Raw genomic sequence first — 19,042 nt, forward strand, 5'->3', positions numbered from 1 at the left:
AACATCCATTATCGACTAATCAATAGGCATATTGCCTTGAGAGGACAATTCATCCTCCGGTTCTTGTGGCTCCTTTTGTCCTGGCATTTGATCCATTAAGTCCTCATAAGCATTGAGCATCTTCTCCATTCCATCCAAATAACCCTCTTGATGACAAAAACCAACAAAAGTGTGGCCACTCTCTTAGAATTCTTGTTCTAACCTCATCAAATTATCCCATTTCCTTCTTCTCTATTGCACAATAGTCCTTTTCGTCAAATTCCAGACTACATCCTCTTCATCAAGAGGCTCGTGATGTTTCACTTGTGCCCAAGGTGTCATTCTCTTTAGTGCAATTTTCATAAACTGCTTAGGGTCACAAAACCTAGAATAAGCAGTTACCATTCTTTATTGTTTTAACCAATTATTTCATCTAAGGTTATTTTGTCAATGGTACAGTCAGGAGCTACCCACAACCTAAGCAAAAGAGTTCCCTTTCTGTGAGTTAATAAATATTCTTTATCAGTTTAAGTGAGCTGTCAAATGAATTCAGTTATGGATAATCTCATTGGAACAAATTTTGGTAAAATGTGTGGTGGTTGAGGACACCCATATACCCTCATGATAGTAAAATTATCAAAGAAAAAAAAAAACCCCAGTTATGAGTAATGGGCCAATTACGGACAAATTATTGTGGCCTCAAAAGCCTCCTCACACCTATGATAAGTCTTTCTTTCTTTATTCCTAACATATATGTTATAGGTAAAACAATCCAATTTTGAAAATAAAGAAAAGAGGAATCATAAGTGATACTATTCCACACCTGTATCCACTTTTGTACTAGCATAGGCATGTTGAACTCCACTCTTTCCAGTACTAATTCTTTGTCCATCTTGTCCATATTGTAGTACAAAATCAGGTGCATCAATATGGAATAATGTTTGAAAATAATCACACAAGCATTCTTCTGGATGTCCACCAAGGCGTCATGGATGTGATGCACCAAATATCCCACAAAATTATAATTTGTATTGACTTCTAGATGCTGGATGTTCATTGCCATCATCATAAGCTCAATTGGCACCGTACTTCTCCCATCCATCCCCAACACCTTACATAATCCATAAATTGTGCACTTCATATGGAAATGGAAAGTACTCAAATCAAACAGCTCATCCACATTGTCAGGAATTGGAGACCGTTGCCAGACCTAGGCATGTATCGGGGAATTACATGCTTTTCTCTATCTAGGTCTATATCCGTGCAAGTTGCACCATATATCTCGAAAGCTTCAACAAAACTGGCCCTATTGATGGTAACTAGGGTAGATTTATCCTTCTTTCAAATTACCCTAGTTATAGGGCAATATGCCTTCATCAGCTCTCTAACCAGGTCCACATCCATGTATACATTAGGCACAACCAGTTTAGCCATGTTCAAGTCCCAAGGATTAGACATGGGCACTCCCTTTACCCTATTGTTCTAGAAGTACAAAAGCAGATAAGCGCCAGAAATATTAGGGGTCTCCAAGTTTCTACACTTGTTGCATGTGTCTTTCCAGGCATAATCATTCATGGACAACCCATTAGATGTCCTTGGCAGAAATTCAATAAATTCTTCTGAATACTTCATCTCTCCGGTTGATTTCTCCCTGACACCTAAGAACTACTGCTACTCGTCGCTTTACTCATCTTCTTAAAGAACATAACTTCAAATTATACACAATTACAACTATACCAGAGAACTTGATACCTTCACAACCCTATGGCCTACAACTTGTAGTTGCAGAGAGAAAGCTACCACTCACACCATCAACACTCGGACCAAGGCTCATAAATTGTTGCGAGTGTGCAAAATCCTTAACACAATCCTCCCTTTGTAATTTTTTGGCCTTGAAAGAACTATTCGTCATCTCAGCTATTAATGCTCATGCATTCAACCATTAAAAATTTAAAACTGCAAACTAGGCTACTAGCTGTAAAAACAATAACATCATAATGAGTTGTATGCAAAATTTAGAAACTATCTTAGAATGAAATTTCACTTTAGTAATTACTCAACAAAAGACACCAAAACAATCCACATGTCAATTCATCATTTGTCCCGACCCTTTGTTTCTATACACCTCAGCAGTCCCTGTCAATTCATTAAAACACGTGGCACACAGTTGTCAGCCATTTGCCTGAAAGACTGCCCATTAGAAAATCTTGTGACCTAGCGATAAGCCCTTATGACTCTATCTCCAACTCGCAAGCTTAAAATGCTAAGCCTTCATAACCTTGAGAGCTAGCGATTGAGGGCAACTGAACCACCACTCGCCAATTCTCGACCTCAAAATGTTAAGTCCTCGTCACTGCAGTGACCTGGAGATAGTGGTAACTTTAACCCTTGTCGCGTACTCACCAACATAAAACTATTTATCTCTTAACTTCTACCACTTCACTCGCAAGCTCGCGACTTGATCACGTCTTCAAACATTTTACCTCGTGAGCTGGCGATAACCATAAAACTTAACCACAAACTGTCTAGTTGCTAGCTCACGACCTTAAAATGCTAACATTAAACAAACATGAGAGCTAGCGACAACTATATGAAATGAGTTACTCACTAACTCTCACTATTATAATGCATGACATCAGACCAACTCAAGACCTTGCGACCAAAGCAATTTCATTAACAATCTCCAACTTGCTAACATAAAATGCTAACACCCAAAAAGCTAGAGACCTCGCGATGTAAACCCAAACCAACTTGTCGCCAGCTCACGGCTTGATCACCTCTTCAAACATTTAACCTCGCGAGCTGGCAATAACCATAAAACTTAACCACAAATTGTCTAGTCGCTAGCTCGTGACCTAAAAATGCTAACATTAAACAAACATGAGAGATAGCGATAATTGTATGAAATGACTTACTCGCTAACTCTCACATCTATAATGCATGACATTAGACCAACTTGAGAGCTTGTGACCAAAGCAATTTCATTAACAATATCCAGCTCGCCAACATAAAATGCTAACACCAAAAAAGATAGAGACCTCGCGATTCGAACCCAAACCAACACTCGCTAACTCGCCACTTAAAATGTTAAACATGAAATTGATCCGCGAGTTAGAGATGAAACATAAAACATGATCACCCTTGACGTTGACATGGACAAATAAAGAGAGGACGACTCATATTTTCAATGTACAACAACTAGACAACGAACGCAAAAAACAAACACAAAAACCTAATCGCCATGAACATGACTAGAACTTGGGAAAAGACACTTCCATAAAACCAAAGGATAAACCCACAACATGAATTGAAGCTTGACATGACTTAGCCAAAAAAAATGCTATCCTAATAGGTGTGACCCTTGAAGTCAGATAGACTTTGTCTGGTCTTCCCGATATGAATGGTATCGAGGATTTTTTAATTTGGACAATTTGAAGAAGGGAATATATCATATTTTAAGGTGAAGATTATGATCACAGAGGGAATTTTGAGCCTTGGCATTTTGGAAAAATGGAAAAAATGTTGTTCTAACATTATGTTAAGCATTTAATGTAGAAAGGTTCTAACAGTTATGCAAGATAAATAATTTTATAGATCTTGTGACACAAATTGTTGCATTTCATGTTAAGCATAATGTATAACCAATTTACCAATGATAATATATATCAAGAATCAAACTTCATGCAGAACTAAATATATTCTCTTATCTCTAAGAGTCAAGACTCTAAATTTCTTAAACTAAATATATTCTCTTATCTCTAAGAGTCGAGACTCTAAATTTCTTAAACTATAACTAAAAATATATAGTAATAGTCAACTTACAGTTACAAACAACTATCAGAAACTAAATTCTAATTGTTTACTAATAATTTAAATTCACAATTAAAAATATGAAATAATTATCTGTTCTGATTGACAATTTCAAGGAATACAATATACAAAATCATCAACAACAACTATAGTTTTGTTACTTGTAACTTGTAATAACTAATATGACTCAAGAAGTGCAGTATAAATACCTAAAAACTGACTGCTAATTCACTTCAATGACTCAGTTTGGAATGAGGGACTCTGAGGCTTCTACATCCCAAATGGACTCAAGATCCTGAACCCGACTAGTACTAACAGGTCCATCTTCATTCTGAGTTGGGTATTAAAAAATGTATTCGTCTTCAATTTCATGTTGACTCTAAGATCCATCATTTGTCTCAACACTAGCAGTAGCAGCACCAACTTTTGAAGTGTTGCACAACCCTCGTCTTTCGCGCATGGAATTCCCAATTGCCAATGCCCTATCATAAGGAAAATATCTGACATTATATTGAGTTACAAACAATCTCAAGCAAGTTTCCAATTTTTTGTCTAATTTGTTTGATTACAAAAGCTCTAATGCACTGAAAACTCTCTCATCTTCCACCGACCCCAATATCATTGTTTGAAATAAATCAACAAGTTTGAAATATTCTGGTATTGAAGTATGCAATACTTCACTCTGATCTATCCTTTTCTAAAGCCTTGTTATTGATCTAGGTTCAAATGGATTCTCGAAGTTTTCCAACTGGTGTTTCATACACATTGCAAAGCGTTTGGATTGTTTTTTAAGATGATCTGAATTTAAAATTCCTTCTATTGGTTGTCCATTGCAATATCCATCTTTTGAAAATATCAATATCAATACCTCTAGTTTTTTATGAAACACCTTTGCCTCATTTGGATTATCTCCAAATGAATGCCAAAATTGAGGATAGACACAACCCATGGCTTCAAGTATTTCTTCTCGAGGGAATCTTTCACGAATCTCAGTTGAAAGTTCATATGCAATAGACTTCAAATTATCACTAACAGATTTAACAATCTTGTCAAAATCTTCCTTTTTAACTCGTAGTGCTCTACCTCGCTTGCCCATCTTAGATCGGTGTATTGGTATCTGAAATCCTTTTACAAAGACACATAACTCATTTTTTGCATTGAAATGTAAAACAAATTCAGCATGATTCAAATCTATAATTATCTGCCACCTAAAAAAAATTGGGCTTCGCCCTGTTAGATCTTAATATAGACCATCCAAGGCCAAGCATGTCATTTTACATAGAGTGTTATACTCATTGATATACATAGTTCTGTCTTGGGATTTCTTAACAAGATTGTTCATTGAATCTAGCATGGGGAGAAGACTAGCTAAAGTTAACAAAGTATCTATATCACTTAACTTATGTAAGAGATCAAGAGCTTTGTCTATTGTGAGGTGTTGCTCGTACATTAGTCCGATCAAGGATTGATATTCTGTTAGAACTTGTTCCGCTAGTCCATGCAAGGAGATCCATCCTGTCTCAACATCCCTGAGAAGCTCATTTCCTGTTGTTACTCCAAAATTCTGCAAAACATTTAGGACTTCGGTAGAAGTATGAGTGGAGCTCGTGGACTAGATCCTCAACTTTTGATACTGTAGAGAAATTGCTTACAGCTATATATGCTAAATTCATTTGATAGGCCATGCAATGAATGCCAATCATGTATGGTGCAATACTAGTTTTTAATCTTGCACAAAGACCGGTCCTTTGACCTTGCATTATTGTAGCTCCAACACACACCAACTTCTTGGCAATTGTCAAGTCATCCATACCAATAATTTCATTCAAAGCTTTCTTAACTTCCAAATATAAATTTTTGGATGTTGAATTGCCCCTCATTTTACGAACATAAAGTAGATGAGCTTGTTGGACATGTTCTTTTACGGTATACACATGCATACAGACCCAAGTAGTATTATCTACTGCAGTAACTTCATCTATGGATAGTGAAATGAATTTTGACTCTTTTACACTCTCCTGTAAATTTTTCTTTTCCACTTCAGCGAGACAGTTTGCTATTTCCCATCCAGAATTTATTGACCAATGTGACATAAGATAGTGAGGAACATTCAAAAAAGATAATAAATTACTATATTCTGGGAAATCTTTCATAGGACACACTCTCAAAAGAATATAAAAAATAACACTCATCTGATAGTCTTTGCTAGGTTTGCATCTTTCGCTGCATGTTCAAGCCTAGCCTTGATTGTATTTCCACTATTACCAATCAGTGTCATTTTGTTGTTATGCTCTTCATATTTTGCGACATACTTAACATGAAGACATCCTTCCTTTGATTTCCATCTTACTACTGGTGTTTCCTTTCTGTCTATGATCTATTTTTCATAAACCTTATCAATATGTTGATCTATGATGTCAAGCTTTAGCTGCAACTTCTTCTCTCTTTTAGTTTTCCAGCTACAAATCTTACACCTGCATTATGTTGGTTGTTCATCATTGTTTGGGATTGGTTCAATGAATGGGTACTTTTCTACTCAATCAAGCTTAAAGCTCCTTGTCATTTCCCACTCCCACCCCATTTTTACTTTTCTTTTTCTTTTCTTCCAACCAACATCATCTTCAATGCTAACATTTTCATCCAAGTGAATTATCTCATTATGGGTATCCCTTACAACATCTTCTCCCGTGTCGGTATTGTCATCCTCATTTGACGCATTTAACTCAATGATAGTCCCACCTTGTGGTGGTGATGAGCTACTGTGAATGGCTTCTGCAACTGCAGAAGTTGATGGACCAGAAACTTTGCCAATTCCAAAGTAAGACTTTATGGTAGTATCTCTAAGTTTTAGGCATTCTGATAGCCTCCCAATCCCTTCATCGCCCTAAGGAGTCTTACCCTTGTTTGGCCTCCCAATCCCTTCACCGACTTGAGGAGTCTTACCCTTGTCTGGCCTACCAATCCCTTCACCGCCCTGAGGAGTCTTACCCTTGTCTGGCCTCCCAATCCCTTCACCGCCCTGAGGAGTCTCACCCTTGTTTGACATCTCAATCCCTTCACCACCCTGAGGAGTCTCACTGTTGTCTGACATCTTGACCTCTCACTAGGAATTAAAACTAATACTATGAAGTATGAAGAAATAGTTAGTTTACTCACCTTTATGCTTTCTCAATTCTCTAAATCAAGAATCAGGAATGTTTAGGCCTGTATTGCAAGATTGCAACTCTGACCCTCTGCCCTACAATCAACTTCAAGGTTCCAACTCATGCACAATGCGAATCGAGAGCTCCCAAATTTACTAATCAGATACGAACAAATTGTAAGGAAGACAGTTTCAAACTTTCAATTGTATTTATATCAATCCATGATTTCATTTTTGGTGAATTCTGCGGGCTTTTCAAAATGCATCTTATTGGTCCTCTGATTTGCATGTAGGTGTCATACTCTATATGCATTGGAAATTTAAAATTTGGCGAAATGGGTCCTCGAATGCTTATAATGTTATATTGGCCCTTTGATTTGTATGTAGGTGTCATACTCTATATGCATTGGAATTTGGCGAAATGGGTCCTCGAATGTGTATAATGTTTTAATTATTATTGGCGAATTGGGTCTCATTATGCTTAACGTAAAATTTAACAATTGGTGAAATGGACCGACGCGTGCAATGATAATTTAATTAACCATTGGCGAAATAGGTCCTGGGTACAGTGTCGTGTTACTATTTCTGGTGAATAAGGGAGGTGATCTAATACCCATGTCCGAGTGATTCCGGGCAAATATAACGGGCATCCACATGAAACGGTATGTGGTCAATGGCGAATCTGAAATGCATTGGACCGTTAACATCAAAATTTTGGGCGATTTGGCCACCGTGTTGTCCAATACTATTCACCAATTCCGAGAAAACAGAATCGCAGAATTCAACAAAAGGCCAAGATTCGCCACTAAAAAACACTCTGATTTTTGGTAAACACAAATCCAATTTCTCTTTACCCATCATGGTAGGTGTTTACACTTGTGCCAACATGCAAAACGTAAAGAAAATAAAAGTAGCAATGGAACATTAACCATGGACTTGTATGGGGATATCAAAAATAAGTTTGACACTATTGGAAAGATAATCCTAGTTATAGGAGTATAATATAGACATTAACCAGCTTCAGAGGACCACAAGGATAACTGCATCAATGATTATGACTTTAGGCTCATGATTTTTTTATTTTTTTTATATTATGAGATAACGCAGCAACCCAACCACACCTTGCATCGGTCTTTCTTTTTGACAAGTTTTGGGGTGTGAAGGGCGAGCTGAGGTGAGAATACCTTGATGGATGACTGAGTGGGCTCAAACAACCTAGTTGTTGAGTAGATCCAACCGATGAGAGTTGAACCTTGGACCTACATGGGAAGAAACCAAAGCCTTGGCACAACCTTATCAATTGAGTCGAAGACCGATTTCATGAATTACTGTAGATTATTGTAACATTGAAAATCATCTTTCGCTTGCAACACCACTTTTCACTAATCATTTATCTATATTAATTTAGTGATCTTAATTATTCAATTAACACTAGTGCCATTCTTCTATCTTCTTGTAGTTAAATATTTTTTCTTTATTTAATTATGGTTTCTTCTAATTCATCATTTTCTCTAATCGACCAACTTTCATCATCTAGTCGTTCTAATTAATCATTCTTTCTTGATTAAATAATTAACCCAATTATTTAATCTATTTTTGTTCTTCAATGATTAAATAACTATTTTAAAATTATTTAATCCCTAAGTAACTATTCTTCCTAGGTTAAATAATTCTTTAATTATTGAACCTGTCCTAATTTATAATTCCTCATAATTAAATAAATTCAATATTTATTTAATTATCCCTAAATGTGGATGGGAATAGATAAATTTTATTTATTTATTCATCACTCCACTTCTCACTCTAACTTTCTATTTCTTCACTCAACTTACCTAGTTTCTCTCCTCACTTAACTCATCCACCTCTCCACTTCTCACTTCCACTTGCTAATTTCTCTCATCTCCGGGTAGACCTCCTTTTATACTTGGCCATCGAAAAACAACTTAATTTTTTGACATGAGTTGACACAGGGTCAAGATTCTCACCCAAATCTTATGACCCTCAAGGGGCCCAAAAATGGGTCCTAATTGGGAGGACTAGGGTGCTGGGCACTCTGGTCCTTAGGGAACAAGGCGCTAGAGCCCTGGTCTTGACCAATTAGGCACCAAAAATAAAGGGCAAAATGAAGTGTAGGATAAAAAATATGACAAATGTGCATGGCATGAGCAAAATCAAGTCTTCGGTCAGGCCTTGGGACACAAATGCCAAGGTGAGGGCCCAAATGAGGACAAAATTGTAAGGGAGTACAATTTAGGATGCTACATAGGGTTCCCAAGGTATTTCATAAATTAGGCTAACCTCCAAATGGTCATATCAAAATATCAAGATTGGGAATCCCGATGACACGAGAGGAAAAATACTAAATATTTATATTATATGTTGAATTGTAATAGCATTTCAAGAGGTGAGCATGTGTCAATGATGGAAATAAGATAAAATGGACAAAGATACCTCCTAGGAATCTAGTTTGGGGAATGTGAAGAGTCATGAGTTGGACACCCAATTTTGGAAGGTCAAAGGTTGTCCATTGGGTGATCCAAAAAGTCATTGTGAAGTTACAAAGTATTTGAGAAGTGGAAGAGTTGAGTGGCTATGGGTTAGGCATTCATTTTGGAGTCATTTTAGATATTTTATCTTATTATCATGTCAATTAGTTGTCCATTATCACATGCATGGGTTTTTTCAATTGGTTTCTTGCCTCTTATTTTGGGATACTATAGTGGTTTTCCTTCTCACAATTTTTTATAAATTGGATCCATGACATGCTAGTGATGTATTGAATTCTTGCAAGTATTAGGGTGTTGTTGAGTTAGAGAGTAGTGAAGTGTATCGTTGTATGTCTCATTGAAGATTAATAATATACTTGCCCTCTTTCTAGCATGGAGTTTTTTCTTGAAAGGATTTCTCCATGTAAATTTGGTGTCACTATGGTTTGGTGATTTTTCTATTTAAGTTGAATGTGCAGTCATATACATAAATAAGATTTGGTTTAATCTTATTTTTAGATTTTCTATCACATTTAATATTGCAAGCTTTCTTCACCTTATTTTCAACATATAAGAGCACACATGCCATGGGATGGATCCACATTATGATATTCAACATTTTCCATTACTTTACATTGACCCTTCATTATCCTTTTATCTCTATATATTTGATTACATGCACGTTTGTGAAACTTACATACTTTGAGATGCATTATTCCTCTAAGATTCAAATGCACCTCAAAATGGGAACTAAATGTAATGACACAATTTGCACACCCTTGCCATTTTCCATGTAGTTGTGTACCCACTTTGAGAGGATATCATAATATATTATATATTGATGAATAACGTAGTCTTCTGCAAAGTTGAACTCCTTCCCCTATTCCATTATTTACCAATTATATAAATTCTGATACAACCATCCCTTACCTTATCCATATATTTTGAAATTACACATTAACTATACCTATCCATGCACATATCCCTATACATTTTGTTATACACTTGATTTAATTATTTATATATCTTGAGTCATTTTTGTGATTACATCATCGATCCCATGGCTGTAAATTTGACCTTAAAAGTTCAAAATTTAAATTCAAAATCTGGTCAACTAGTCCATTTCTTTCCTACCTAGTGCCAACTAAACAAATATTTTTGAGATTTATTACTATGTCTTAATATTAGATATCATTCATAACAAAAGAAGCATGCTAAGAACATTTCAATTGGAATACTTAAAAAAGTTTAGTTTTGTATCACACCACACTAGAGTATTTCCACAATTAGAAAATGTTGTCTTTTAATTCTTTACATAGATTTTTTGTGGATTGACCTAATAGAACATGTCCCCTAGCAACATATTGACAACCCCCTCAAGTTATTTCTAACTACTGCCAATATAGATAACAAAATTAATAAAAACAAATTTAGCAAATTAGAAAGTAAAAATGCATACTCAAAAAGATTAAATTGTAAGATAGGAAGACATATATGTGAAAATGAAAATTACTTAACCTACATACTCAATCATAAACCAGATAAAGCCATTCTGTCCCATGAACAAGATAGATATACTTTAATGCTACTTGATACATAAAACCAAATACTTTCATTTATCACATCTACTTTCCTCATTTAACATTTAATATTCCAATTTTTTTATATCCAATACCCATAATTTCCTTTATTTTAATCCAAATCAATTCATCTTAGGAAAAGTTTATTTTCCTTCACTCTCCTATGTTAACCACTTAATTGTGTTCATTAGTTTTCCCAACCCACGCTCCTTCAAATGTTGGGCTTAGAAGTAATTCTTCTTATATTTCGCTGAACGCAGGAGGCAATGTTAAACTCATAATACGAGGCATTCAATATTTTGGAAAGAGGCGAGCTATGCCCAAGAAGGCAGCTAGTTTGAGTGAAAGTCTCTTTGAATTGGCGCGAGAGAAATATGAACAAGTTGATCTTGGCAACGCAGGCACCTCCAAAATGCTCATGCCGGATTCTTCCGTAATCGTCGCTCACAGGCCAACCAGGTACGTTCTTGCTTTCATAATGCAAGCAGAAAAATCTTCAAGTGCTTGTAGTTGTTTGTCTATGGGACTTGTCCATGTCACCCGAAGCAGATGACACCACTGACAAAATTAGGGTTTGTTGGTTTAGGATTTATCCAACAATCTTTTATTTGTGCTTTTCATTTATAGCCTTTTGTCTTGTTGGGTTAGAGCTTTTCCTTAAAAAGGCTTCCTTGAGCTATTCTTATTAGTTGTTCTATCAAAGTTTCAGTGACCTGCTTCAGTCGTTTGTGGACAATTTGCTGCCTATGTTATCTCCGTAATGGATCCTGGAGTGTGATTTAAAAAGATGATGCAAATATTATTACAATTTTTAAATTTTTTTTTTTTCTAAACTCATTGAACTGGACTATGAAAATCTATTTCTCCTATTTAATAAGTATGGGTTAGTAGTGTTTGAGCACTTAGTTCTACCCGTGTAAATTGAAATTAAAAGCCACATGTTTCATTACTGAAAGTAGTCGAAGCTTTTAATGCATCTAAGTCTGAATCTTCTTTGAGTGCCACTATGATACTTTTGCACCTCATACTTGCGCATCGAGGCTTTTCAAAATCTCTGTCTACCATCCTTTTATTTTCCCATTGGTTCTTTCCGTTTGTTCCAGGTTTCTTCAGAAATAATACTGGCGTCTGGCAGTTGTGCTATTACATCAGCAAACTTATGATTACTTATCAGCGGTTTGCAGCCTTTTCCTTCTTAAGTAAAAAAATATTAAAGATAGTTTATTAGGTCGTCATCAAGTGTGAGACCAATTTGATTTATGAGTCTCTTTTTATGCAAACATTCTACAAGTGTTTGTTTATTTTCTATTTTACTGGGTTCTGCAGGGGGGCCCCCGGGTCCAGTTACCTATGGGTTTGGCCCTGCGAACTGAGGAAGAATTTTGATGCTTTTCAAGGGACCTGTGTAGAATTTGACCAAAATGTTATTTTTTTGACTTTTTTTTTTAAATTGTTTTTTTTTTTTTTGTGAAAAAGGCAAATCCGACCCCCCAACCCTTATTTGACCTCTTAAAACACAAAAAATGTAAAACCTATTTCATTTTTGCACAATAGAATGAAACAAAACTTCTTTGCTCATAAATCTGCTTGCTTCAACCCTGTCTTAAAAGCATCTCTAGGAAGCAGTTAAAAAGGCTAGTCATGGAAACATTAACTGCCCTGATAAAAGCAAACTCCCCACAGACCATAGATAGTGTATTGTACTTTGTAGTACATGGACTGTCAGAACTAGTTAAATCTGTTAAACAGTTAAACAATGAACCATTGATAAAAACTTTGGAAAACAGTTAACTTCAGATTCTAGTCTTGGTGGCATCCTCACCATCAATTACAAAAGCTAACAACTTACCCAAACAAACTTAATTGCTAGTACTGCTGCCCATGCTAGTGCCAGTGCCAGTGCCAGTGCCAGTGCCACTCCCAGTGGCACCGTTTGTGGTTCTTCTAATTTGCCACTGCATATGGAGGTGGATGATGACATTTTTGATGACCCATATGATATTTGATCAGTGATGGCTGATTGTTGACACTTCACATTATTATTTTTGAACTAAAACATTAATATGGTGGTGTATTTACTATTTTGCTATGTTATTTAAACTAAAACTTTAATATATCTCATGGCAGTCGATTTTTGGCTATTAATATGGTGGTGTATTTTGCTATTTTATTTGAATATTAGCATAGTGGTGTATTTTAAACTTAACTACTGCTGCATACATGTATATATATTTTTAATTTTTATATGTCTTTGTACTAATGAACCCAAAACAAACCCAAAACCCCCCAAAAATATTTGACCAAACCCGCAAACCTGAACCTTGATCCCAAACTTGAGCTCATATTGGGATTGGCAACTTAGTTTATTTTCACTGAACTTATTATAATTGAGTTTTACAACAGTATCTTCCATTCGACTTAAACATGTGTGTAATGAAATAACTTGCACAAGAGCAGCTTTGATAACACTTGTAATGAAATGATTTACACAAGAGAAGCTTTGATACCACTTGCAATGGTATAATGTGCACAAAAGAAGAATATGGTAGGAAATATGCTGCAAATAATTGATACTAATAAGCCACTTCAATTGGGCAACCTCCAAAAGTGGCCACTTTGAGGGGGATACCTCCAGTAGTCTTCAATAAGAATAAAATACACAATACGATGATAATAAACTACCGCTACCTCCTATATATACCATACTTATGCCATGGATGCCACCTATGCCAACCTAACTACCTATATAAGGCTATATAAATGATCATATAACTTAATTAAGAGTTATGCTAGTCAGATGCCAGCTACACATATCCCATGTGCACTATAAATTAAGGCTGTAGTATGCTCCATCCTTAAAAACTAACATTGTCCTTAATATTGATGTACTCTAGATGCTTTTGAAGGAATATGCCGTTTCCCATGTTGCATCTTTACTTGCGAAATTCTTCCATTTTTAGATACTCTATAATCATCCTCATTCGCAACCTCTTTGTGTGACAATGTTGACGAACTTTGGATGCTTCTCAAGGAACATTTCATTTCCCATGTTACATCTTCACTTGCTAGATTCTTCGACCCGATTAGATACTCTATAACCATCCCCATTTGCAATCTCTTACTGCATATTGAAAGAAATCCTTCAAGTTCCAAAATGTTTTTGCCCTCCTCATCAAGCTTTTGTAACTTATCTTGTATTGAAATTCTACACTAATTAGCTTGTTGCCCCATAATATTCTATACTTTTGCCTTGTTCTTTGAGAATGCCCCTTGTTGGTGTTACATGCTTTCTTCCAATGCTCAAACCTTTTGGCGTACCTTCAAAGAAGAGGTGATGGATGGTGAATGGTTCTTGAGTACTAGTTTAATGACCAAGTCCTGGTCTCTTTGGTTGGTAGACACTTTGGTATCTCTCCAAATAGTGACAATGCATGGCAAAATATTATTGGCTAGGACACTTCCTCCTCCTCTTCCTTTTCTTCATTAGCACCTATTTGCTTTATTTTGGTGATAGGAAGAAACCAAACTGCAGAAGAAAAGACCTTACTGCCTTAATCCAAACATGAAAAAGAGAGTGAAGATAGAATTAGACAAAATGTTGGCAACAAGAATAATAAAACCAGTGGAGGACTAGTCCCATGTTGGTTCAAAATAAGAAAACAAGCGAAATTAGGATCTGTGTAGATTTTTGGGAGCTCAATAAAGCTTGCATTCACAATCCCTTTCCCAGCCTTTTTATAGAAGAAATCTAGGAATATGTTGTAGGGCGAGAGATCTTTTCATTTATTGATGGTTATTTTGGCTACTATTAGGTTCAGATAAAAAAGGAAGACCAACCGAAAACCACATTTACCACTGAATGGGGTTTATGCCCTTCGGCCTGAAAAATGCTCTGGTAGCATTCAATAGGATTATGGTGAACACATTTAAGGAGTTTATTCATGATTTTCTGGAGGTATGTTTAGATGATTTGACGATATATGGATTGGTAAGAAATCACATTCAGTCCCTCCACATGATGTTAGAAAAATGCCAAAGTATGCGAATCTCTCTCAACATCAAGAAATGCATATTTGTGGTATCCTTTGGCACACATCTATGTCATATAATATGTAAAGGACTCACGGTGACCCAATGAAGATTGCCCTAATCATGACACTACTGCCACCCAAGACAGCTCCACATTTTTAGGATACATAGGCTATCATAGGAATTCTATTAAAGGATATGCCAACCTAGTATTCCCTCTAGAAGAACTCTCTTAAAAGAAGACTAATAAAGAAATTACTTGGACCAAACAATGCTAGCAATATTTTGACACCCTGAAACGAAAAATAGCAAAAGCCCCCTATCCTCATATTTCTAGATTTGATAGTCCCCTTCCATGTCTATTCGACATAGCTATAGGAGCAGTCCTCACACAACCTTGTGGTAACAAAGATCATCCCATTGCCTTCGCTAGTCGGAGACTTTTCAAGCAGAACAAAGCTATACAACCATCGAAAGAGAGGCCTTGGCTATGGTCTACACACTACATCAATTCCATGACCACCTTTTGTCTACACCCTTCACATTCTACATAGATCATGAACCTTTGAAGTTTTTACTAAATAAACTAGTTATTGAAGGACGAATCCGTAGATGGTTACTACTATTTCAAGAGTTTAATTTTAACATCACGGTGAAACCAAGGAGAAATAATCAAGGTCCAGACTACCTATCCTGCATTGACATAGGAGAACTAGATGAGGCTGAGGAGGACCTACTTGGCACCCTCTTGTTCAGAATAACTACGGTATTAGATGAGCTCTATGACGTTGCCACAATACTTTCTACAGGTGAATACAGTGCTGATATGACAACAAATATTTTCTAGAAGGCTCACCTTTCAAAATATTACTATGTAGGTTACCATGATGAGATGTACCTAGGGTTTGAAATTCTAACTTCAAATTTAAATTTCTGATTCCAGATGGAGCACTGAGATGTACCTAGGGTTTGAATATCTAACTTCAAATTTAATCCACTGATTCCAGAGTTACCTTACACCATCCATAAGAATTCACAACAGCATGCTTAAAAACTCAAATATGAAATTTTTATCTACAAAGAGTGCACAAGAAGTTTAGTAGTTTAGAGGACAACATAATTAAATTTTTGAGTTAATATAAGGGTCTGAAATTGATTATAGATCTTACATATTACATTAGCCTTTGTAGGTGTTATTAGGCCCTCCCAACTGGCAACAGTTGTGTCAAGGCCTCCAATTTGCCACCAGATTGATCTAGAATGCCACCACATAGTGGCTTAGGTCTGCTGATTAGGTGTCCTCTCTGCCGAATCTGTAGATCTAGGTTTGTTTATCTTAATTTGTTCCTCAATAATTACCCAGGTTTGTCAAGATCTCCTTAGGCTAGTGTTGTGACGTTTTCACACATCGCCCCATTGCAAATGGGGACCCTTGTTTTTTGCTTTTTAGGGTTTGTTTTCTAGGTCTTTTAGGGTTTTGTTAGCTAGCCTTTGCATTTTGAGTGTCGCCCAGGTGATCAATAGGGTAGCAAGTCCTACTTAAGTGATGCCCTAGTCCTGAAATTTGGCTAAGTCTGAATGTCCTGATCCTGAATTTGACTAAGTCTGGAAACTGAAAAAACCTCCAAAGACTAGATTTTGCAATATAACTCCTGGAGGTCTGAAACCACTCTCAAACATCTTGAAAGTATATATGGAATATAACTTAAAGTATAAGTAAACTTTCTTATACTTAAATGTTATATTCCATAAAAATTGTCCTGATAGAGAGTTCGAAAAGTCAAATTTCGTTCCTGTTCTTCACTGAGGATCCAGAGCGAACTTCGCTCCTGTCCCTCCCAGGAGGACCAAGGCGAAGCGCTCCTGTCCCTCGCCAAGGGTCCAGAGCGAAAATACTTATTTGAGCCATTCCTGACCTTGTTTGGACAAATTGAGACATCAAAGGCATGGTGAAGGACGAAATGAGCATGATAGAGCATCCAGACTTGATCAAAAACAATGAAATGATGAAGTTTTTGCCTAGAAGGTCAAATTCGCTCCTGTCCCTCACTGAAGGACCAGAGCGATTTTCTTTATATGCACAATTTTAGACCTTTTTTGGACATTAACTTTTATTCATAGCATTAAGTAAGATGATATCTTCCTTAGCCAAGACTTTTTTTGATGAAAATTGTAACGATTTGGCCTAGAGAGCAAATTTCGCTCTTGTCCCTCAGTGAAGGACCGGAGCTTAAAGTCTGACATTGCTTTGTCCTCGCAGGATTTTAACGACTTGATGATTTGAAGAAGTCCAAAGAGATGCATTTTACCAAATGAATATAACTTGAAGTGCCGTCGTGAAGAAAAATGAACCAAAATGCAAAAATCGCTCCTGTCCCTCAGTCAGGGACCAGGGCGATGAGGTTTGTATTTTTTCATCTTCCCATTTTGGCTCCAAAACAAACAATTGAATTTATTTTAAATGCTAAATTCGATAGGTTTTGAAAATTTAATTAAGTGGCATTTAAAAATAACGCACATCATTTATTAATTAATTTTGCCTATTAAAAATTAAAAAAATTAATTATAAAGGCATAAAGTTAATTAATTATAAAATCAAGTTGAGCGCTTGGGTTTATTTTGTCAAGGTCGGCCATTATTATTTATTTAAAATCATTTTAATTGCCTCATTTTATCAAAGTCGGCCTAGAGGTAATTGTGAGAGGTGAGCGCTTATAAAAGGAGGTGTTTATTTCATTTTCACATCATCATTTATCATCTCTCATATGCGACTTGGAGAAGGCAAAAGAGGAGCGAATTTCATACAAAGGAGGGGCGAAATTGTCATTCAAGAGAAGGTGCAAATTGTGTTCAAGGTGCGAGTCTTATCAATAGGAAGGCACAAGCATTATCAAAGGAGTTTGAGTTTCAAGTTAGGCGAACTTGCCAAGGACATTGAAGAACACATCAAAGATTCCAAGGGTGGCGAATTAATAAAGAGGACGTTCATTATCCTTCAAGATCAAGTCAAAGGCTTCAAATTTTAATTTTGCCTAGGCAAATTCCTCATTTTGCATTCTAGAGTTAGCTCTCAAGTGAGGCATCAAATGGAGATCTCATCAAGAAAAATCAAGCCGAATCAAGGACGATCTTCGCCGGGACGATCAAGCCAGGACAGGGGCGACCTCTTTCAATCCAGCGTTCCAAGGCAAGGTACATCATCATCTTGCAAATCAAGGACAAAAGGAGTTAGGACAAGAGTTAATTAAAGATAGCCTCTCAACGACATCAAATTGAATATCTAGCAAGCTACAAGTGTCAGATGAGGTGGCATCCTAGTCATCACTCCTCCAGTCAGTGTGGTCCACCTCAGCATGTCCAGATTCAATGTACCTAACTCATGGAAGGTGGCACAAACTCCGATGTACCTACCCCAGCTATCCATTGGTCGATTTTTCTAGAAGGGACATGTGTCCAAGCAATACAATTTTATCATTGGTCAAGCATTAAATGTTATGTAATGGTTGTAACAAACCCTAATTAGGGTTTTCATTGTTGAATCTTGGCCATTGATCTTGAATTGATCTAAGCCATCAAATTGTATTGTGGGCACTATATAAGCCCAGGCATTTCATTTGTAAAGGCTAATTAGAAATAAGGAGAGAGAGTTGTAAATAATAGAAAGCAGTTAGTAGATAGAGAGTAGTTAGAAATTGATAGAATAGTAATTAGAGTAGAATAGGAGGACAAGGCAAGAAATTGTTGCCATTGATTATAAACAAACTCCATTTTCATTGAAGTAATGGTGAAGTGTGTCGTTTCTTGCAATTTGCATGGTTTCTTGTTGAGTCTTCAATCCTTGATGGTAGATGATTAGATGAATGGAGGAAATGCGATTGATTAATGGTGGAATTCGTATATCCATACTACTAGCAGTTTGTTGATTGCAGACTTGCCTTGTGTAGTCAACTGGAATCATTCAGCTTAAGCTCAATTTCAATTTGTCGCTTCTTCATTGATATGCATCAACTTGATGG

The 19,042-nt window shown here is 36.3% G+C and overlaps 1 protein-coding gene across 1 annotated transcript in view; it reads left to right on the forward strand.

The window, feature by feature from the left end:
* Window positions 1–11,185: 11,185 nt before the first annotated feature.
* LOC131050170 (uncharacterized) overlaps window positions 11,186–19,042 on the forward strand; it is a 58,549-nt gene continuing 50,692 nt past the window's right edge. The window contains exon 1 of the mRNA XM_057984353.2: window positions 11,186–11,456. Coding sequence (XP_057840336.1) covers window positions 11,314–11,456 — 143 coding nt within the window. The 5' untranslated portion in view covers window positions 11,186–11,313. The remainder of the gene's footprint in view (window positions 11,457–19,042) is intronic.

Source organism: Cryptomeria japonica, chromosome 2 (assembly GCF_030272615.1).
Source record: "Cryptomeria japonica chromosome 2, Sugi_1.0, whole genome shotgun sequence".
NCBI classification, from domain to species: Eukaryota; Viridiplantae; Streptophyta; class Pinopsida; order Cupressales; family Cupressaceae; genus Cryptomeria; species Cryptomeria japonica.